The following is a 23052-nucleotide window of genomic DNA, read 5'->3' on the forward strand; positions in this document are numbered from 1 at the left end:
ACACACACACACACACACACGCATGTATGGATCTACATGCATGTACGTGAACAGCATTACGAGGCCATGGCATCCTGGAAGCCCCACACTTCTAGCAGTGAAACCTGGAAGCTGTCAGCACACAGGGGCGGGTTGTCAAAGGTGGTGCACCTGCCAGTGCGCCCATGGTTGAGCTCAGAGTCAATGTAGAGAGCGTTGCCTTCACCTCCCCCTGATCAGACACAAGAGCACATGGTTTGTAGCACAAGTTGTCACTAAGTCCAAAGACTGCATTTCTTCAAATGGTTTCCACTTTTAAAAATCCAGCCTATGAATTCATTGTTAAAATCTAAATGTAGAGTTCAATGTGATGAAAGGCTAACACTAATATCCAGATTTTGAATTTCTTCCCAGGTTGTAAATGAAAGTTAAATATCCTCAAGTCCAATGTACCTACCACATAAAAAAAAAAGGGACTAGAAATGACAAAGGCAAAACATTAACTTACAGTAATAATCCACTCACCAACTATGATAGAGTCGAAGTTGCCAGCCATGAACATGGAAGTATTCTTGGAGTTAAGGTTGAAGTGGCGGGCGGATAGGAAGGGCGACAGGTCTCCAGCAGGTTTTTCTGGCTGCTGTAAGCCATTGTCTGCACTTTGGCCCCCAGACGAGGCTATGTCTTCCTGGCCATCAGTCTTGATGGAGGAGGCTAACTCGGGGTGGCGGATCACCACCCACTCATATCGCTCCATCTCTGGCTTCAGCTAATAAGGGAAAGAGGCGTTCATCAACAATTACACACCTGAGTAGCACACATTAAAATGGGGAGTACTGCATATTTATTTATATAATTTTTTTAAAATTGTTTTCCTTAACAGTGTCTATACAGGGTGACAAATCAACCAGTTCCCTGATTCTTAACATAAATAAAATCAGATCAATACCTCTGTTGTTGACCTTACTACGAGTTTTGCTAGGGCAAATAACTCTCCCTTCCTCGACTGCACATGTTCAATTGACAGGAGTTGCAATGTGTCATATTTATCTATAAGGCTCTACTACAAAAACTCTGCTCTCTGGTCTCATATAAATCCAGTACTTACAATGTCAAGTCAGAATATTTTAAACTAGTAGTACTGCATGTTTAATATCTACTTTCAAATACTATGTGCTTCATCTTCCACCCGCCGCCAGCGCGGCGCAAGTGTCATTGCTAGTTTCCAACTGATGCAGTTGTTACATCCAGTGTCCAGTGCCCACATTGTGTATGTAGCAAACGCACTTGTGCCCATCTATCTGTGCACCCATGGGAGTGTTGGTCTTAAAATGAGGTGTGGTCAGGCACATTGTTGGCTCATTGTTATCATGAGGCAGCAGAAACTGATGGCAACACTGACTATCAAAACCTGGTATGAAGTCAATGGTGTACTACTTTTCTGATATTTAAAGGGCGCATTATTCAGATAGTAAGAATCTCACCATTAAGAGCTGTGCGCATTTCTGCACAAGGCACAGAAGCTTGACTTCATCAATTATTTAAATCTCCTGGTACTATAAAATAAAGTAAACTAGCAAAAGTAGAGTTGGATACACCCAAGTCAACCTGAACCATAAGCCATAGATGGTTTAAATAAGGCCCTATGGTCCTTATCAATGGAAAAATGTTTTAACTAGAATTACTACTTTCACTTGAAGCAATTCTACTTTTAATTGCTTTTCTTAATGTACACTAACATCTGTGTGTCTTTCCATACCTAAACTGTATATGTTTATCGTTATACACAGGTCTCTCTTGAAAAAGAGATCAAAATTTTAATGAAACCACCTGTTTAAATAGTCAGGATGGAGATTAAATAGGATTAAATAAAAATAAAAATAAAAAACACCTCATCAGCTCTTGCCGACTGTCTCCATTTTCTCCTGGTGACAGGTGTGGGCCAGGTCAGAAACTACTGGATCAGATTACAGGAGTTTCCGTTCTGTGTGTGTTTAAGTATTAGCGTGTGAGACGACAGTGTTTTCTGCTGTGCGGGCTCAGACAGCCCACAGCTGTGCATCAACACAGACAGACAAGTAAATAATTCATATAGAGGGCATTAGAGAGCCAGGCTGCTTTGCTATTTCTAGCCCAGGCGTTATAACTACAGCTCAGTGCTGCATTATCACAAGCAGAGAAACAGGATGGGTGTTTTTTTTTTTAAACAGAGGAAGACATGGCAATGTCTACAGTGAACTGTGACCTACTAGGCAGGCTTTTTCAGATGGCAGTCCTAAACGCCAATGGGCGGTGACACTGAAATCAATATTTGAAACTGTGTGGATGGTACCCTCTGGTGGCTAAAGTGCAGTACTGCTGAAAATGAAAACATTCTCCCTTCAATTGAAACCTAAAAACCTTAAAATTCCCTAAATGAACAAAAAAGAAGAGATTTTTTGCTTAAAAGAAGCTAGAAAGTGGAGATAGTAAAAATAAACTCACCCTGAAGACAAAGCACTCCCCAGTTCCAAAGAAGCTCAATTTATTGCCTCCTCTCTTCCGCTCCTCCCAATCTGTGGACAGGAAGGCTCCACATATCTGAGGGGGGAAAAAAAAGGAATCGGCATCAGTGGATTACTCTCTTAAATTTGCTCATGTGCAATGGCTCCATTCTCAAAATACTCAACCAACTACTACTAGCTTAAGATTGCTATCTGTAAGCTGCCAATGTTTGTGCTGGGATCCCTTTGTAGCACCAAAATCCAATCATACAATATCCGTGTAATCATTAACCAATTACTTTATCTTACCCCCTGTAAAGCGTCTTTTGAGTACTTAGAATAGTGTCATGATCTCTGGCCTGAATACACAGAGCCCAGGACAAGAACAACACTGGTGCAAAAGCTACTGCAGATCTTTCTAGTTATTGAAACAAAAAAAAACACTGACTGACAATGTGTAGGCCAGTACAGAAGTGCCTGTATTACACATCAAGCGCAATAGCAAGCTTTGTTAGGGTGGAGTTTGGCCAGAAATTTGCACAGCTAGAGTCTGCAAGACCCATTTACTAGCATGTTCCCTATTTGACTGACATTCAAGAGAGTCCTTCAGCTCACGTTGTACCTTAAATATCTGACCTAACTGAGGTTGAGGACCTAATATAAGATTTACATAATATTTAGTATATTAGGTTAACAATCGGGTGGAGAAACCCAAATATTAAGATGGCTTACTGATCTGTGCTGCATTAATCTTAACAAAAATAACTGAAGTTATCCAAAATATTTGTAATTATAATAATGTGCATCCTTGAGTCCTGTGAGGGAATCATGATAGTTTGCCGTCTGTGTGTGTGCTGCTTACATCACCATCTGTGGTCCGGATGAGGAGCAGAGTGGGTTCGTAGCCTTCACAATGAGAGTAGAATCTGAAGGGAAAATGTGAAAGTTGAATTCATTGCAACTAGCACATATTTCATGGATCACATAATTACAACAGTCATAATTTGGGTTGCTACATTTAGTAAAGCGCACATGCATGTACAGTTAAGTTAGGCACTGGTTAAATGTAGAACAAAACTCTCAGCTACTGGCTTCTTGATTAGTTTATTAAACACTAATTACTTCTCTTCCACTATAGAAACATAACCATCTAACAGAAATGTGAAATAAATGCTTCATGTAATGACTGGATGACAATAAAGATTAGGCAAAAAATATTGTCTTTTATCTTAAGCTTATTTTATTAATCTATATAGTTGCTTGTGTTCTGCCTATAATAAAATAGAATGAAAATGATGAAATAAAATGGACAAAGGACTTTACATTAGTTTCAACTTTTTTTTTTTGCTTTTTTGCTTCCGTCAGCTTTGCTTTTGTGTTCACATTTACATTTTCTTTCAGCCTTTTGGCTATACATGAAATTCAAAGACTGAATGCTAAACAGAGCCCAAAAATGTAAATTTAAAGAAATAAAAAGCTGGAATAAAGGTGGAATAGGCAATCCTAATACAAAATATGTCTTTTTGTCAAATTCAGTGAATATATCCTCACAGTCTGCTAGCTGTCAGGTAAGGTTAAATGACTTGCTCAAGGACATTTAGCTTACTTTCTAGTTCACCAAGCCATGCTGTTTGTGATGTTAGCTATTGAAGCAGGAGAGTCGTATCGCTGTTAGGAGCCGTTATGCTGGCTCATCTTGTCCTCTCAGCATGTTAGCTTCACGTTAGCTATGTAGCAGCAACTGGAACAACATTATGCTAACCCACAACTTAGCTAATGCTACGTACATTACTTGCTGTATCAAGATTTTTGTCATGGTGTTGGATTTCTCCAGAATCACTTACTACACCTTTAATGTACAGAGGTGCGCAATGGACATGTACCTATTTAGGCTGCAACCATGGGTGGAGGTGGTGAAGAGGAGTTGTGGTTGGCACAGGGCAAAGCGCTCAGGGATCCACGACCAGATGACCCGCATCTCCTTGGCACTGACAATCTCCGAGGAGAAGGTGTCAGGGTTAAGTGCCAGCTGCACATTCCCCCTGGAGACGCCCCAAGAAATACGAACACAGTGAGAGATACAGAATGTAGAATCATCAGTGTATGAATAAAAATGCACCTGAAACATCATATCTATAACTGAGAGCATTATTTGAAAAGCTTAGAAATGGATCTGGAGAGTAGCAGAGTGAAGACAACCCACCTAAAACTGTGAAATAACCAATGCAGTAAACGCAGGAGTGGAGTGAAGATGAGACAGAAGATGGTGGTAGAAAAAGCGTGGCACAAAACAAACAAAAAGGAAACAACAGAATGTGAGACAAGGACGCAAGAGCAACTTAAATCATTTGTTAGAGCATGGCAGACTAAAGTTTAAAAAGAACAGGACATTCTTTCCAATGAAGCAAATGAAACTGCTTGAGTAATTAATCTATCTCTGTCATATATTCCGCAGTGTACCCATGTACTATTTTAGCATTTATCTCATTCCGTGCATACCACTCTGATTTAATTTATAGTCCAGGACCCGTGTCTTACATTTAATCATGTTCAAAAATCATAAAAAGCTATTCTTACTGTGTCCCTGTCATCTCAAATCAGATCAAATGTACTATATTCAAGCACTTAATTCCCAAACATTGCATCTTTACAAGAAGTAGTGACACCAAGACCGTGATTGTTTATTATAGGATAGGCCAAACATAAAAGAAAATGATAAATATTGGTAGCTTTATGTTTTGAATAAACAGTCTCACAAGGTCTGTGTCGTCCTTGATGACAAAAAAAAATATTAAGATGTGTATACTAGGAAGATATCCATGTGATGGATTCTGTGTCCTTACTGATGCCAGATATGCAGTAGTTTTGCCAAGTAAGGCGACTCAAAGCAGTTTCTAAATAAAAAGGCAACAGAAAGATGCTCACAATTCACCACATAAAAATCATTATATTGACTATACCGCTTCTGTCTGACAGTGATTCCTTTCTGCTGCAGGGACTTTTCATTTGTGAGCTGCAGCAGGGTGATCTCCTTACGGCTGAGCAGACGGATGGAGAAGGCCTTCTCTAGCAACTTGTCAGGTGAGACGGTGGAGGCGATGCCCTTGACGAAAGCTTGAATGTCAGCCTTAACTTTGCCTGAATCCTGTTGTTGCTGGTTGCCCTGGCCTCCCTGGACCCCTGCTTTATGCTTGCGGTAAAACTTGAGCAAGGCTATAGCCACACGGAAGAGAATCTTGTAGCCCTCCACTAGGTAGACATCCAGGATCCTGACCACGTGGCTGAAAGGCAGGTCACCAAACACCCAGCTCTGCCAGTCCGAGTAGACTTCAAGCACATCCTGGGCTGTGGCCACGATCAGTTTGTGGGCAGGTGCACAGTACTTGTTGGCCAGGTCACCAAAAGTCATGCAGCTGGACTCATAGGCCAGGAAAGTCTGGTCCAGCATTCGTTTGCCCGGCTCATTGCAGGCCAGCATGCGGCTGACGTGCTCAAAACACTGAGCTTCGTCTATGCTGAAGTGCAGCAGCAGTGAAGTAATAGCCGGTAGTGATGGGCAGTGGGAGATATCTGGAAACTGTCCGGCCAGGCAGTTGATAATCTGATGGACCGAGCCTACTGCCTCTGCCTTCAGGCAGTACCGTGGCACAGGACTTCCATCCACAAAATCTGGAAGAGGGATGTTGGAGGAGGGCTTCTTAGTGGCTGCATTTCCCATAATGTCACGATATACTTCTGCATCTGGGGTAACTGTACGGCAGGGAATGGCTTTGATGAGCTGCTGGTAGATTTGTGCCCGTAGTTTGTGGTTTTTGGCCCAGTAACCTTGACGAGCCATCTGTTTGAACTCTTTCAGGTCTTTACAGTCTACCTTGGTGGGCCCGCTGCTCTTGGCCAGCTCCCCCATCTGGTTCCAGTCCACAAAGCTGCCATAGTCTTCTTCAGCCATGGTGCTGGAAACTCGCTGGACTGCCTAAGTGGGAAGGGAGGAGGAATGCCCTGGGGTATTGCTAACCTTCTGTCCTCCACACAGCAGATAACTAGCCTATTTTTCTTAACTGCCCATGATGGTTACTGGAAGACACAAGGAGAAAAATAAAGACATGAATGTGCATAATCAGAAAAAATAGACCTGCAAAACCAGTCACTCCGTCAGCAGCACTGGCACATAATCAAGCTTACTTACTTTCACTACAGTTAGGATAAGTAGTCTATGTTTCATACTGAACAGTATAATATTAAGAAAGACAAACATGTTCAGAAATCACTTGGACCTACAAGACCCAGTCCTTTGTGAGTTCCTACAAGCTTAAGTGTTCTATATAACTAGCTACCTCCTTGACTATGATTTTGATTAGCTGAGGATACTACATAAGCTTGTGATAGTTAGGCATGTTTATGTGTATCCATTTCCATAAGCGGTGATTTGCAACACGTGAGGAGGGATGTATTACAAAATGGCCACAGTAAATCTGTACTATAAAACAACATTAGCCAAGTTCACTAATCATATGCTCTGGTAAAGATCTTTAGGTGGAAGCAGCACATACATGCATTTCATCTATCTTAGTGATACCGTATGACAGAGACAAAACAATCAGATGACCACCGGCTCATAAATAAATCTTAGGCTAATTTAATTCCTCATGCCGAGTTTGTTACTAAACCAATTAAACTGGGATCTCTGGTGGTGAGGGAAATAAACATGTTTTGTACGCTGTAAAATTTCACAAGTAGTAGCCTATATTTAAAAACTGTCATACAATAATCAGATCATTTCCCGCCAAGGCTCACTCCCAAGATAAATGGAGATGCATATCCAAAGATCATTTGCGATACACAGTTCACTGAGAATGGTTGTCGTTCAATCATCAAACTTTTTCACACGGAGATGCGTGTCCAAAGATCACTTTCAAGATATCGAAAATAACAAAATCATCAGATCATTTCACACTGCCCTCCAACAAGTCACATGGAGGTGCATACCAGTTCATTACTGCATGTAAAACTGGAAGCATATGGTGAGTCTGTAGAGAGATTAACTGTCCTACTTAGAGGGCCTCTTTACCTAAATGTTGCCTTTTAACCTTTGACACAGGATGTAATATGTCAATGGTAGACCAAGAGAAAGGTATTCATAACGTAATACTTAAGGCACTGAATGGAAAAGCAAGAAAACTACTAGACTTAAAGGAAATCTTACTGGAGCGAGCACGCTGAACTGTACTTCTACAGAAAGGGTTAGGTAATGTTGCTGTGAGCGAAAGAGGCTGAAGTTGGCTTCTGATTTGCAGCTTTTGATTCGGCTGTTAAGGAAAACTTAAAAGTTCCCATGAAGCAGACTCATAGGTATAATTATGTTTCCTGTAAAACACGAAGCTAGGGACGTATTTGTTGCAGATATTAATTGGCATTTACAGTAGCCAATAGAGTTGAATGTAAATTAAGGTTTCACAAATCTGAAACTGTCTTTCAGAGTCTCTGGTTTCTTTCAGATAATCTCGTCACATTTGACAGGTCTAGGTAGGCCTAGTGTTTTTTTGGGTGGACCTAATGAGGTCCACATGGGGAAAAAAGCAGTAAAGTCAGCATTCTTTTTGTATTTTTTTGTATTAGAAAGTAAATCTTTATCCTTTTTAAGATAATCTAGTCCACATTTCATAGTGTATATTGTATATTATTTGATAGTGATAAGTGTATGTATAATGGTTTTTTTGTTTTGTTTTTTAATCTGGACCGGATCTGATGGGGTCTAGGTGTAAAAAAAAAAAAAAAAAAAAAAAAACATTAAAAAGCAGAGAAGTCTCCTTTTATTGCATTTTCACAAATACTATAAAAAGGTTTCACAAATATAAAACAGTGTCTTAGAGAGTCCCTGGTATCTCTGGGGTAATCTCGTCCAGATTTCAACAGTGTTAGTACAGTGGGTTTTTTCAATCTGGTCTACATGCAAAAAAAGCAGGGAAACCTCCCTTTCTTGCATTTTCACTGGTACAATAAAAGGATTTACAAATTTGAAAGTGGGTTTCTGCGAGCATTAAGGCTTTGAATAACATGTTTAACATGGATTTCAAAACAGTAAGAGTTGCAGAAAGTGTTCAGTTAGATTAGTCACTAAGCAATGTCAGTTCCCCTTAACTGCTGGATCGGAAGCTAACGTCAGCGTCGAAGTGAAATCAGTTATGTTGGGGCTCAGCAAATGCAAAGACATAAACACACAAATGGCTAACGTTTCAGTGTCAGTCACATTGTCCTTGTTTAATATTACAGTATCTGATGGTACAGTAGAGTCACACTGAAGTGCCAGCTGCAATATACATTAACGTTAGTCGAGTGACCCATGAACGTCAGCTAGCCAGCTGAGGTGAGCCAGGACGCCAAGGCACACCGGTCAGAGGATATTTGACATTACCGCCCGACTAAATCTGATAACGTTACACCCTTTTCCATTTCGACTTGCCAGGTTAGCATTGCTAGCGTTAGCTAGCTGCAAGCTGCTCCTCTCAGTGCATGTCCGCAGCTAACCCTGACCAGACACACACAACTAACGTTAGCTGCCTGACCACATCGCAACGCAAGACAGACGCGAAGCTATGCAAATACTGAACGACACCAAAACAACCAAGTAACATATGCTGGCTATGGTTGCTGCACCAGCTAGCATGAATGTTACCGACCACACATTAATTTGGTGTGCAGGCTGTCTTGGAGTTTGTTGATCTGAAGAGATTTCAGCTTCAATCTGCGGGAAAGCTATGCATTTAAAACACAAAGGTCGGGAGGAAAAATAATTAACCTACCTACAACACATGAACGAAGACTGGTAAGCAAAGGATAAAACAACAGCAAGTAAACGGACGTTTTCCTTACCTGGATGTGAGATGTCTTGAAGTCTATGGACCCGAAGCAGTGTGGTTCTCACAGGCATGCGCAGTGCATCCAAACCCGGTTACGGTCCGCTTCTGTGAGCGTGCAGAGGGACTCAGGTGGGTTGGTTAAATATGGACTGTTTACAGCCACTGTTCTGGTTGGTCTTAAAGAACAGTGTCAGGATTTAAAGACTGTGAGTGAAGAAATCCAACTACATTATAGGCTACACATATTGTAGTCATCAATATCAACTTAAATATCACATACACTTCCATCAAATGTGCTGACTGAAGAATTATAGGAATGCCACAAGATATTAAAACTAAACAAATATTAGACGATTCCTTTTATGGCTTACTTCTAGAAGACAACTTACACTGCTCACAGTATCTGATTTGTCTTGCTACTTGCAGACATGCTCTGTCAAATAAGTGATGGCACTGGGACAGGACAGGAAGTACCCAAGCAAGGGCAACAAACCCTGCCTTTGTCCTGTACTCAAAGCAACCGCCCAACACATGACAGTTATTATTGATAATTAAATTGTGGACCATCATTGCCTTCCAAAACAACTCAGGGTAAAATGTTGTTCAGACTTGCCTTAAACACGGCTGATTTTTTCATGTGCTCATTTACTTTGACCTTCTTAGTGTTGCAATTGGGAGGATAGAATGTGCCTTAGCTACAAAACTACTGACATCTGAAAATCTTAGGCTTTGACAACTGAATGCTCAGCTATTACTGTGATAATATTTAATTACGTACATACCACTTACCCCTATTCTCGATTCATACTATTTTGTTTGGTAAATCTCAAACTGTACCAGCCACAGAGCAACCCTCTTCTGTAGGTTTACACAACAGAATAAAACCTTAAACAAGGGTGGTTATTTTCTGATGTGTGATAGAGAGTGAAGGTAATCTTTCAGCCTTGTCCAAAGATTTAGCAGCATTTGGCGGGAAGCTGGAGTTAGTTTCCCACCCAAATAGCCTATATTCCAGAGAAATCCATCCAGATCTTAGCACCCTTTACATTGCACATTATTAAATATCTTCATGATATTGATTGTGTTTTGTCTCTCTTGAAGACGCAGTAGTTCTTCATAGCCCGAGTGGCATCTACAATCTCCGAATAGTTTACTTTAAGCAGCTTGTGCTGGCCTATTTGGCCCTAAAGTGTGTTGGTAAGATGAGAGCAGCCATGTCACATAAGGTAAGCAGACAGAGCATCCTAATCCGCAGGAACTCGTATCATTATGATGATTTCATATTTCATTTCAGTCTGAAGTCTTGAGTGAGTATGAAGGATTGTCAGCAAGTCTGTGTGTGTTCGTGTGTGTGTGTGTGTGTGTGTGTGTGTGTGTGTGTGTGTGTGTGTGTGTATGAGACAGAGAGAGAGAGAGAGAGAGAGAGAGAGAGAGAGAGAGAGACAGATGGGTGCAAAGCCAGTAAGCCTTTAGGTCCTAGCTTATGGAGGTTTATGCTCATTAAATCCTTTTGCTCCCACACACTGCGTGACATCACTTCAGTAACCAGCACCACCCCGTCCTCCTATCTCACACATACACACGCACAAGTGCACACATGCACAAAGGCACAGAGGGGCCTGTTTATACACACACATAAGACTGGTAGTATATACAGAACCAGGACCTGAAACGTTTCTTTCATACCAGACATAGATCTGACCAATCCTTTAAGATTACATTTAGAATTCACCTGGATTAAACCAGTTAGTCCAGTGGTCTCCTGTAAAATGCACCATTAAGACCAGGGTTTTTATCTGATAAACACAGATTAATTAGAGTGCTAGACATGCAGTGAAGTTTATACAATTAAACAGAAAGATTAAAGAATTGGGTTTGAAAATTACTCTGCCTGGGAAAATGTTTAGGCAAAGTAAATTTGTAACTGGACTTCCACTCAACCATCCTAAGGCACTAAACCTGCAGGTGAATAGTGCAGCTGCCAGTTGGCTAAATAAAGGTTAAATGTTTGTCCACAAAAACTGAATGGATGCTAATTTTGCTAATCCATCAGTCATTTAAATCAGTAAGAATTAAATTAGTGAAATCAGCTCTCAAATGTGAAAGTTTCTTTTAGTGTTCAGTGGTCAGATAATTGGGCAAAAATGAATATAAAAAGCTAAAAAATAGATAAAAAGAGGAGGGAGTGGCATATATTAGATGAATTGATTAGTTTATTAATAAAACATAATCAAGAGATAATCCTAATCTTTAACTGTAGAAGTCAAGTAGTCGTACATTAGGTCCCTTTCCATGAACAGTAGATAAGCTACAGAGTGTAATTATGGATAGAAGGAATGACTTCCTGTAACATGATTTGAACAACATTTGCACCCAACCAAAGCTTTACACAGGTTTACCTTAACTGACATGAAGGAGCTGGTACTGTCAGCCAATCAGGGTTCAGTGTTGTGGACGCTTACTTGTTGAGGTAAGGAAGGTACGGCATATGGGCCCTTAAGTCAACTGCTAATTGTGTTCATGGCCCATTTTGTAAGCCTAGCTGTATGTCAGCTGACTGAACAAGACTGTCCTTTTAAGAGTGACATGTGTCCTAGCTATCTCTGTTCAAACAGAATTTTTTTAATTAGGTAAGTGGCGTAGAAATCTTTGGCATGCTGTAGGCCTATGGCACTGATCTTTAATTACTGTTGCACGTTCATTCCCATGATCACCTGTGTCAGAAGCAAGCTTTAAAGAGATCACACTGCTATTTTTGTTTTCCCTTAGCTTGTTCTGGGAACATATTTGATTTTTTGTAGAGTTGATTTGCTTTGAATCTTGCTTGAATTACAAAATACTATTGGCCTCCTAAAGGCAGCCATGACAGGGATTAATGTGTTCTGAGATATGCATGTATACATCTGACATGAAAACATACAGTATGCTGTATCTTTAAAAGTTTTTTAAAGATTGGTAATTGAAGGCTTTTAACTTTCAAACCCACCTGAGTGTCTGTGGCATTACTACTATTTGACAATGTTGGATTTTAGTGCCTTGTCACCAAAAGTTCAGGTTTCCTAGTCATGCGTGATTTAATAAACCAACAGTCTGATTAAAAAATAAAAACTCTGGAAATATGTGAGACCATTTAATAACTTGGTATGGTTTCCCTCTCAATTCTAAAACCTCCAAAGAAATAAATGCATTAATTCCTGTGTGATTGAAATATGCCCTGAATTATGACAGTTAAGTCAGAACAAGTCAAAATAACAGCTTAACTTAATTTAACATATTTAAAGTTTCAACTGAGTATTTACTTGGGGCTATTATGATGCTTACTGTTGTCACTGTCATTAAATTTGTACTGTCCTTTGTCTGCATTGTACCATTCAGTGCCAGAGGTTTGCACCATTTCAGCTATTTAAATGAGCTTGCGGCTTGAGTATCAATTCACAACCGAGGCTTAAGTCTAGTCAGCGAGACTGAAAGAAATTGTGTCACCCAATAGCGTGGGCTCCATTGTATCATTGAAAGGCCTATGCAGCACTCAGGGTATTGTTTTCTTTAAAGGGGAGTCAGGTTACCTTGACAACCACAGGATGCCTGCCCATAGGCCCTGAGAGACAGAAAAGCCACGACCAGAGAAGGGGGGAAAGATAGCGAAAAGAGACAAAAAAGGAGGCAAGATACTTCCCAGCCCTGTTATTTCCTTTTTTTACTTTGTATGTTTTGAAAACAGGCCTAATGGTTGCCAGTGGGTTTAGACGGGAGACCCAAGGAGGTGAGGATGTGTGTGTGTGTGCGTGTCTGTGGTTGTCCATGTGCTGTTTTTACTGTTTTAACTACTGACATCTCTGTATCTGTCTCACATTGACACACAACAACAACAGGTCTGGTGACAGCAGTGTTTTGTTGCTTAGGTTTAATGAACATGTTTAACACACTTGCAGAAAGACCACAGGCTGAAAATACATGGTCAGTCATGTTGGCAATAGAATTACTTTGAAATCCATTTATGTCTACTTTATTGATGCAGTTCATGTGGAAAGTGTGACCATTCATTTGCAATTTGCCGAAAAAAGGAACTATGATGGGTCTGTAGTCCTGTAGTCCTTAAACCCAAATATATTAGTAGAAAATGTAATTTTGTAACATAACTATACATTCATTACTAAGCGTGTTGCATTTACTGGCAATTGCAATGTTCTTGTTTTGACAGTGAAATCCAACGTCCTGTAAGCAGTGGGCCATGCATGTTGCACTGCGGCCACGCAGGTAAGGCTCAACATCATTGGATCATCAGTGTCCAGGAAGTAGTAAAATTTACTGTTAAAAGTAACTGATGCACCTCACCTCATCCATACCTGCTTCTGCTGTGTACACTGACATTTATCTTTACTTACTTAGCAAAACGTTGCAAGTTGTCATTCTCAGACAGCTGAGATGTGTGAGTAGCACCTCACAGTGACTGACAAAGCACAGTATAATGCAAAATTGATTATATTACTAATCATATCTTTCTTTTACGTGGAGCTGGATCTCCCTAGCATGGGACATTATCTACAGTAGATATCGAGCAAGCTGTCACAAAGTGATCTTTATGTCTCCTATGCAGCTTTATAGCTGTGCTACCTTTCCATACTTTATATGCCCTCAACCAAAGACATGTGATGTTTTGATTAATGCTCTGACTACTCAACAAAATGCAGACGGATTGACTGAAATGTAAATAATTTGTCTGGATCTGAACCTAGAATTTTATAGGCACTAGGAGAGCCTTGTACTTGAGCTTGGCTGCGTCATGTTTCTTTAGGTTAGGGTTGGTGGGTTTACTGGCCTGATGAAAGCGAGAGAGAAGGGATTGCTCTCTCTGCCCCAGTTAAACTGACGCTGGGAGCCTGTGTGAGCAGCAAGCAGACACACGCTATAACGGCACATCACGCTTCAGATATTTGTTTTGACACACCAGAGTCCTTCATTGAAGTCATGGAACAATTTAGTTCCCCACATTCTCAATGTATATGATGAAGGGCAAGGTCAGGCTCTAAGTTTTTATTGCATCCAACCCTCTCTTAAAATCAAATATATGAAGTTAAAAAGAGATTGAACTGGTTGGTTATGGCACAAATGACGCATGTCCAATATGTGGTCAATAAACATATTAAGAAAATAAAACAATGACATATCTGGTTTTGTTTACTGTATTCGGTCTGTGCTTATTGATAAAATATGATCTTCCATTTTCTAAATTACATGTACTGCAGTGATTCACAACCAGGAACCTTTCCTGGGGGTTGCTAAGGGGGTACATGGAAAGATCGTAGCTCAACTCATTCGAGAAAGAAATAACAAAATATACCCACGTGTTGATTCTAACTATAACACCTGAAATTGAGAGTGTGAAAACTAGCTAGCAAGCGAGCAGGAAAGTCTAAAATGTTAGCTAAAACTAATGGATAAATGATTGAAGTTGGTAAACATTTCAAATACTTAAATGTACTGGATTAATGGTTGAAGTATGTTACAGAAAAGTAATGACTTAACAGTTGAAATACATTAAAATAATGAATTTAGTTGAAACAGGTAGCCTAGCTGTTGGATATAATTCAAACTGTTATCTAAACGTATTTGATGAATGGTTGAAATTTTAGCTAAAAGTAATGCATACATTGACAGTTCAATTAAAAAAAAAAGCACATTTGACAGGTGGTGTCATGGGGTACCTGAGTTCATCTAACAAAAAGTTTTCAGGAAGGAACTACTGATGTACTGTTTGCTGTGGCATCTGAAGAGGTTTCTCTGTGTGTTGTGCCCTCTAGTGGTTGTCTGGTGCTCTGTCTGTGCCTGTCTGTGTTCAGCCTTCTGCTACAGAGTCTCTGGATGCCACTAGAGATGTCCAGGGATGAACCCTCTGGGAGGTCACCTGAGGAACAAGGTAACACACACACACACACACACACACACACACACACACACACACACACTGTTTAGAAGAAGACCATTGTTATAAAAAAAAACAGAAGCCTTTTCAATAGCAAACATCCATGTATCCATTCCATGTGGATTAAAAAATATTCAAAACAAAACAAATTTTGAAACACATTAATCTCTTAAGATGTGATGTCTTCACACTACACGTTGATTGGGGAAATAGCAGTATTGTATAGTTAGCAAAGACTCACTGTCTTCCCAGTGTAGATAGCTTTGTACACAATCCGTGGTGGGTCCCCCCATGTGTCTGACAGTTGTGGGTAGACATGGTTGTTTGGGCAAAAGCTTTCTTCCTGGTTTACAAGGAAGAGACAAATGCTGTCAACAGTCTCCTCCAGACTATGTATTTCTGTAAAATCAGCGCTCTTTCTGATGCACCCGATAAATAAATTAACATATTTTGGTGCTGTGCGTCCCCCAGATTTCTTGATCCATGTTCAATAGGCTACTTGTTGCTTTGTGTATGTCAAATTGTGATTTAATTATTTAACATGATTCATTCAATATTTAGAATTTCTTAAGTCAAAATAACTTGAATGACTTCTGAATTATTTAAAACGGGCTGAAGCCATATATAGAAACATATTCACGCATAACATTTAATTCCACAGTCAATAAAAGTAGCCTTCTTGTAAGGGTTAATTTTTTGACTTGGACAAAGTGGCTTCTGATGAATTGGTTTCAAAATGTAATCACAGAAGATTACTTTTTATCTAAACATCCCAATCCTTTTCTTCTCCAGTTCTAGGAACATTGTGACACACTGGTGCATCTCGGCCACAGACCCACAATTGGGCTGTGCTTTGAGGGACCCACCACGAGTTGTGTACAAAGAGCAATGGTTGTGTTGGAAAATATACCAGATGGGGGAAGCTGTTGGTCAGCGCGCTCAGTTAATCCAGCTCAAACATATCACCAAATAGACAGTTTTGACTCTCTGTAAGAAATCATCCATCTGACTGAGTCATTTTATGGTAATTTTTAAATAAATGTCTTTTGCCCCAACAAGGGCAGTGACACGAGATCATTTTAGTTGTGCCTTATGGAGGTTGCTTACTTCAGAAAAAAAGTTTCACCCACATCACAGTAATTCTACTTATTTTTAGGAAAGGGCTTGAACAGGACGATTTGCAATGAGTGATAAAACTGAATTATGTCATTCGGTTGGCAGATTTTCTCTATGAAAAAGAAATATGTTGGCTCTGACCCTGAGGTAATGTACTGTATATTAGTAGTAAGTATTAGTATGTAAGTAGTGATATGCTCACAGTCATCTGAGCAAACACAGATGAAGTGACATCACCAGTTTGTGCGATTTTACTGTTTATCACAGGTTAAAGCTCTATCACCATATCACCAAGGAGATCTTTATTCTGACCTCAAATCAACCCTACCCCCCCCCCTCACAAAACAGAAAAAACACAGAGTGAGTAGTCTTTCCCAAAAACTATTTCCAACCGCCCCTGAGCTCCCCAATATAACACTCAATATTCCTCATTCACTGCCAACGCAACTCTTTTAACAGTCTTCCTTGCTTCTTACAAATGTTTCAACCAAGACCTCCTTCATCTGCCATCTAAAATAGCATATTTAAACCTCACAAGCAGGATTTTAAAACTCACATTCACTGTTTTTACAGTTATGGTAGGTCTGGTAACTAAAATGTCTGGCTACTAGCTAGGTGGCTCAACAGTGAACGCTACTGCTATAACACTTTACACTGGATGGCCTTTCAGAGAAAACATGAGAGGTACTTTAGAGGTTTCATTTAACATTGTTTATTAAAACAGCAAACATTAATAATATACAGACACCACAGCCCACGTTTTATAGCCTTGTAGCTGAATGTATGTTTTTGACAGTGGGTCTTGTGAATGTTGGATGTTTTTTTTCTTTGTATACACTTTATTATTTGATAATGCAGTGTTTCCCAACCTGACTGTCAGATAAAGATACATCTTAGGGGTCAAAAATGATTAAGGAATTGGAAATGAAACATATATATTACTATGTGTACTATGTATGTTACGCGACATTTGCTGTTTTCTTGTAAAGTTTAGGAGACTTTTGCTTCCTCAGGCTTCTAAAAATTAGGAAAAAATACTCTATATTACTATGTGTACTATGTATGTTACGCAACATTTGCTGTTTTCTTGTAAAGTTTAGGAGACTTTTGCTTCCTCAGGCTTCTAAAAATTAGGAAAAAATACTCTTTGGTTGAACTGCTCCCCATTTCATTTTAGCATTAAGGCTAAGGGGCTGCAAAGAGATGCTGCATCAATTCAAGGGGTTAAAAGCAAAAAAGGTTGGGAACCACTGGCTTAATGACTTACCTGACACCTGACACCTGACTAAAATTAATGTACATGTGCTGTTTGTGAATAGCTTGACCTCATTGAAGTGCATGTTAAAATATAGCCTTAACAGCATATGAGGTCAGCAATTTGTGCTTAGCGTGTCTGTGGAAAAATTCACCAAAAACATAAGCATACAGCATGTCTATATAGGTGTATGTGCTTGTGTATGAGCCGTCTCTGAAACCACAAAGCAATGTGAGATGACTGTAAAACTCCAGTTATACATATAAACATTTGGTCAGAATTATGACTCAATACCGTCTTTCTCTGTCACAGAAACTGTCATTCAGGAAAATACACCTCTGTAAAACAATTAGATGCCATTATCGTACCCCCGACATGGAATATGGAAAAGACACATAGACATAATTGCTGCTTCATTTGCAGAAGAAGAACTTAATAAAATAGCATTACATAAGCATGCTGTTTCATGATACATACGAACAAGATTTGCTATGACATAACACACAGTATTACTACTTAAACATTATGATAGGGGGAGCATATGATACTGTACATACATGACATACCATGTTGTATATACTTTATGTTATAGATCAGCATGGTCTTCGCTTTCGTAGACTGGCTCTTCGCTTGGAGGCTTTGAGTACTCAGGTGCAGAGGATGAGCAAAGAGAGAGATGTAACCCAGCTGACCAGAGATGATCTCCATCTGTTACTGCAACGGTATTCAACAACATTTATGGTCTTAATAATGCAAACAGAACTCATGGAATACCTGGATCTCAGTATAGTGAAAGTCCACATACAGTACAGCTTTTATTGTATGTGTTTATACAGAGTGGTTACACGTAGGATTCTGTTTTGCTTTCCAGCTTTAGACAGGACGAGCAAGGCTTAGCCCGCTTGGTAGAAAGGGAGCTGAAGAGAGTGTCTCAGAGGCTTGACCAGCTCAGCCGTCCCCATCACCATCAGTCTCATACACAGTCACCACACGACGACTTCAAACTACACACAGGTAAAGCCCAGATGTTTATCACATGCAGTTTGTCTTAATTGATTTGTGCTCTTTTATTACTTGTTTTTTTTATTTTTACCTTGTTATTTCTGAAAAATCTGAACTTATGGCATGAAATCAGTAAACTGCACACAGCATGCTCATGAATACTAACCTGGGTGCTGTATGAACGAAACTAAAAGGATAGGTTTTTTCAAACCGAGGCCCCACAGTGAGATTTTAGACTGAAAAGACAGTTGTATTTTACTATTATATACAAATCTTGCTTTAAGCTCTAATTTTACTATGTACTTTGCTAAAAACAATTCATTGTCCCAGCTAAAACAGATATTTTAGGGTTTGTTCCAGTTATAATATAACATTATAGCTCCACCAAATAAATATACTTGCATGTTGCCAGCTTCAATAATTGGCCAATTGCAAGCTTTTCTGTGGTTTACTGCCGTGGTAGTGTGATACTCTGGGCCAAAGGCACGGTTCATAGCCTCAATAGAGGTTAACCACACAGTGAAATTAACAAGCTGTGATAATGGAGGGTGTGAATGGGGGGGTTAAAGGGCAGTGAGTGCAGGTGGTTATGGGGGATGAAGTCCTTGAATAGAAGTTTAACAAGTCCCACAGAGCCAGTGCCGATCAACTGGCCGTGGGGAGGAAAAAAGTTGAGTCTACGCTACGACCCTCCTGAGAGGTGTCAGGTGAGAGTTGGGTTACGCACCCTGATTGGCACGCAAGGGGTTGTGTGTGTGTGTGTGTGTGTGTGTGTGCGCATGTGTGGGCAGTGGCGATGAGTGGGCACATGCTTACCTCCATTCCTGAAAAAGGGAATTCATAAAGCTTGGGCCAGACACCATGCTGTGCATATGTGAGGGCACACACATGCAGTATGCACACACATATGCCACCCGCATGCACAAAAACACACACTTCCCCATCACCAGCCTGTTCGCCCCTTACCCTCTTCCTCTCACATTACCTCACACCCATAAAATACGACTGAATTACCCAGGAGTCCTTTCACCAGCTTGTCTACTCATACTCTTGTTTTTGCAGAGGGAGCACTTTTTTTTTCGTTTTTAGCATATCACTGTTTTTAGGCTTTCACACCTCGGCTATGCTTACGAGTTTTCTTATCTTTTTTTTCTCTCTCCTTTCCTTTTTACTAGGTTGTTTTACATAGTTAAGGACTGTGTATTTTGGCAATGGCTAGCATTGTAAAAGGGTATGTTTGGTAGGAGGCAGGTGGGTCAGGTGTGTGTGAGTGCGTGTGTTCATTCCTGTTGATTGACATTGGCTAGAGATGGTGGGGGGCTTACGGGAAAGGGCCTCTGAGAACACACTGCCTCTACTCTAATGCCTCTTACACGCATGGCAGCACTATACATCGTGCTGATGGCTGCTATTCATTGGGAACATTTCAGTAGAGAGGCTGTATATCAAAGTTATTGTCCACTGTTCTTCATTACCCGCAGTGAGTTAACCCTACAATGTACGTTTTCTTACTAAAGCCAGGGTTGTGGAATAATGATGCACTCAAAATGGCCATATAAAGAAAAACTATGTGACGGCTAATATCTTACCCATAGGGCCCAATGAGAAGTGTGAGGTGCCAATGGATCCTACATATCCGGTGTGTGCGGAGAAAGTGGAGGTGAGAAAGTGGAAATTGTGGTAGCATGAACTCCATGACTCTGTGTGTGCACTGTTGAAGTGCTTACCTCAATTTAAAGTTTTAAGTTTAATATTTAGTTCTTGGTATATGGGCAAGTTTGAGCTGGATATGGAAATACCATTTTAAAATAATGTGTGCTACAACATAGCATGTAGTTTATAGCTAAACTAATCAGCATGATGAATTACTGTACGTACTTTGACTTATCATTATTTTGATTTAACATCTGTGTCTCTGGCAGTTTCTACGGACCCGGTGGCAGTCAGACCCCTGTTATGCCTTTTATGGGGTGGATGGCACCACTTGCTCCATATTAACTTACCTTAGCCAAATAGAAGGCTTTTGTCCTCCTCGTCTTAGAAGAAACCACTCTGCGCTGCCGTGGCACCAGAAACCTCACACTTACACAGAGAAGGTACAGCCACATCAGGTTCATTCCACTGAGTATCACTGTACTATGAATGTAGAATTATTAAGCTCATGATCTACTCTGCTAAAACAGTACTATGATTTCTATCAGATATACTGTACATACTTTGCACTACATCACTGTTTTACCCCATGATACACAGGCTGAGATACGTACAACTCTGAGCCCACTCTATGAGATCATCAGCAACAACAGTGGTCCTGCCATAAACTTCATCCGGTCCAGAGTCGAAAGGATGTCTGAACGGTGGAAACGGGCTGGTCTGAGGATGAGGCAGAGCAACAACAAAACAATGTCAACCCAGATGAGGGTAAAAACCAGCAAGTCAATTCTGCCAAGCCAAGTTAATTTGTGAAATTACCCCAACACATATTTAGAAGTTTTCAAAAACATGCCTTTGTGAACGTAATGTTTATATAAAGGGTTTTTAGTGTGTGTTTACTCTGATGTTTAGAGTATTAAAAAATCTGGTTTTCCCTCACATTTGGTTTTTAAGCTCACTTCCATAATGAATACAATATGAACTAGTTACCCTTTCTTCTACTTAACTGCCATGTTGGCATCCTTTAAATATGGATTTTGGACTTCATAACGCCCCCACCTCCCAACCTCTAGGTGCTGCTTTATCCCGGTGCCCTGGCTGGGAGTATTGGCCAGAGTTTTGAAGCCATGGTGGAGACGGGGGGTCCTCTCGGGGAGCTGGTCCAGTGGGCTGACCTCAGTGCCTGTCTGACAATCCTGGGCCACAACCTAACCTTCAGCACGTCACAGCACCAACTCCACAGGTTGGCACCACTGTCCCATGAAAGTAACCAGCGGCATAATTGATACATGATGTTTTCACAGGTGTCTGGTCTATGACGCGGAGCAAGCGATGCGATGTGTGTTTATTCTGATTGGTCCAGCCTCATAGGTGCTGCTCCAGGCCGAGGCAGTTGTCCAATCCAGAGGCCCCTGATGTTTGACCTCATCTATACTGACTACCATGGCCTTGCTCACCTTCAAGGTGCCATGGGACTAGCTTTCCTGCATTACCGGTACATCTTGAATTTTCTAAATACATAATTATGCTTCTAGTATATTAGTATTTCTTTATTCTCTGAATAATGACTTCTTTTACATTTACACTGTTAAATTTACACTCAAGTGTGTTTCATATTCTTTGGGATTAATGTAATGATAAATGAAATGATTTATATACACTGACCTCCACATATTAATTATCATAAATAAAATGGCCACAGAAAAGAATCAGTTACATTAGAGTAGCTATTTTTTCCCCTTTCTATTTCTAATGTTGCTTGCATTATAGTGTGACAATGTTGTTTTAAAATGTAGGCATACTGTCACTTTATCGCATATTTTACACTATACAATACCAAAGTACAATGTCAACTTAAAAAGAGCAATAACAGTTGCTATACTTTGCTTTCTACAACATTTTTGGCCATGAAATTTACCCAGCACCAGAGAAATGTAAGAAAGCCCTGACAAATATGAAAAATAAAGACGAAGGCAGAATTACACACCATAAGTTGTTTGTGTTTATGTGATCGCTGCTGAACTGATACATTTGTAGCCAACCAGAGTGTATCAATCTAAAATTAAGGTTGTGATAATCTATTTGTAAAAATCATTTTAGGTGTCGCTTCAGAATCTTGGACTCTTTTGGCACTGAACCAGTGTTTAACTTGGGGAGTTATGCACATAGCCATGGGTATAAAACCCTGTGGGGCAGCTGGCGTCTGCAACCTCTGCAGTACATGACCATGTTCCGTAAGTCTGTGTGTATGTGTATATATTTGTGTGTCATGCAAACATGTGACTCAGTGTGTGAGATTCAACACAGTACACTGATTTAGAAATGCATTAACATATATATATACATACTATATATATATATATATATATATATATATATATATATATATATAGTTACATACATACTATACATACTATATATATATATATATATATATATATATATATATATAGTTACACACATATTCATATCTTGCTGCCGCAGCACTGATCCTTCACATACACCCCTCTTAGCGTCTTCACATTGAGAGGATTAATAGCTGAGTTTAAATAAACTTGGTGCCCAGACAGAGCTTTCATTCCAACACCTCTCCTTGTCATCTTTCCCACCCTGCCGGGAGATGGAGACAAGCTGGACGCACTGGGCCGAGAGCCACCTTTCTGGCCTCGGTCTGGAGCACTGTTTATTTGTCCTGCTGAGGGGGAGAGAGGGATGGCTGTTAACTGATGGTGGGGAAAGGGCAGGAAGACAGCAAAACAGAAACAAAGACACAGGAAGAAGAAA

At 40.1% G+C, this 23052-nt stretch overlaps 2 protein-coding genes across 11 annotated transcripts in view; one reads left to right on the forward strand and one right to left on the reverse strand.

The window, feature by feature from the left end:
• tbc1d24 (TBC1 domain family, member 24) lies at positions 1 to 15262 on the reverse strand. Of its 6 annotated transcripts, none has more exons than XM_046068817.1 (9): positions 15072 to 15262; positions 9333 to 9424; positions 5423 to 6536; positions 4666 to 4671; positions 4346 to 4504; positions 3325 to 3388; positions 2464 to 2559; positions 505 to 748; positions 1 to 211 (listed from the first exon to the last, which is right to left on the reverse strand). In XM_046068817.1, exons 3-9 carry the CDS (start codon positions 6409 to 6411, stop codon positions 57 to 59), a joined length of 1713 nt encoding a protein of 570 aa, XP_045924773.1. In that variant the 5' UTR covers positions 6412 to 6536; positions 9333 to 9424; positions 15072 to 15262; the 3' UTR covers positions 1 to 56. The 6 variants fall into 6 exon arrangements, with proteins under 6 accessions (XP_045924773.1, XP_045924772.1, XP_045924770.1 ...); XM_046068816.1 differs by having other exon boundaries at positions 9333 to 9495; XM_046068814.1 differs by having other exon boundaries at positions 15025 to 15262.
• LOC123982877 (alpha-1,6-mannosylglycoprotein 6-beta-N-acetylglucosaminyltransferase B-like) overlaps positions 8783 to 23052 on the forward strand; it is a 19869-nt gene continuing 5599 nt past the window's right edge. For 2 of the 5 annotated variants that reach the window (XM_046068809.1, XM_046068813.1), the window contains exons 1-11: positions 12874 to 13082; positions 13521 to 13576; positions 15121 to 15236; positions 18206 to 18335; positions 18485 to 18627; positions 20211 to 20275; positions 20538 to 20711; positions 20869 to 21036; positions 21342 to 21511; positions 21632 to 21763; positions 22369 to 22502. In XM_046068809.1, the coding sequence (XP_045924765.1) occupies positions 13551 to 13576; positions 15121 to 15236; positions 18206 to 18335; positions 18485 to 18627; positions 20211 to 20275; positions 20538 to 20711; positions 20869 to 21036; positions 21342 to 21511; positions 21632 to 21763; positions 22369 to 22502 (1258 nt within the window). In that variant the 5' untranslated portion in view covers positions 12874 to 13082; positions 13521 to 13550. Of the gene's footprint in view, positions 9449 to 12872; positions 13083 to 13520; positions 13577 to 15120; positions 15237 to 18205; positions 18336 to 18484; positions 18628 to 20210; positions 20276 to 20537; positions 20712 to 20868; positions 21037 to 21341; positions 21512 to 21631; positions 21764 to 22368; positions 22503 to 23052 lie in introns of those variants that run through there. The other 3 variants (XM_046068810.1, XM_046068812.1, XM_046068811.1) reach the window with 3 other exon arrangements.

Source organism: Micropterus dolomieu, linkage group LG14 (genome assembly GCF_021292245.1).
Source record: "Micropterus dolomieu isolate WLL.071019.BEF.003 ecotype Adirondacks linkage group LG14, ASM2129224v1, whole genome shotgun sequence".
In the NCBI taxonomy this organism is placed as follows: Eukaryota; Metazoa; Chordata; class Actinopteri; order Centrarchiformes; family Centrarchidae; genus Micropterus; species Micropterus dolomieu.

Bases quoted from the DNA above. Each gene is read 5' to 3' on its own strand.
- tbc1d24 (XM_046068817.1), bottom strand. From the start codon at position 6,411: ATGGCTGAAGAAGACTATGGCAGCTTTGTGGACTGGAACCAGATGGGG. The intron at 3,389-4,345 runs GTACATGTCCAT...TTTTCCCTTCAG, and splicing joins CATGGTTGCAGCCTAAATAG to ATTCTACTCTCATTGTGAAG. The intron at 2,560-3,324 runs GTAAGCAGCACA...TTCCCCCCTCAG, and splicing joins TCCGGACCACAGATGGTGAT to ATATGTGGAGCCTTCCTGTC.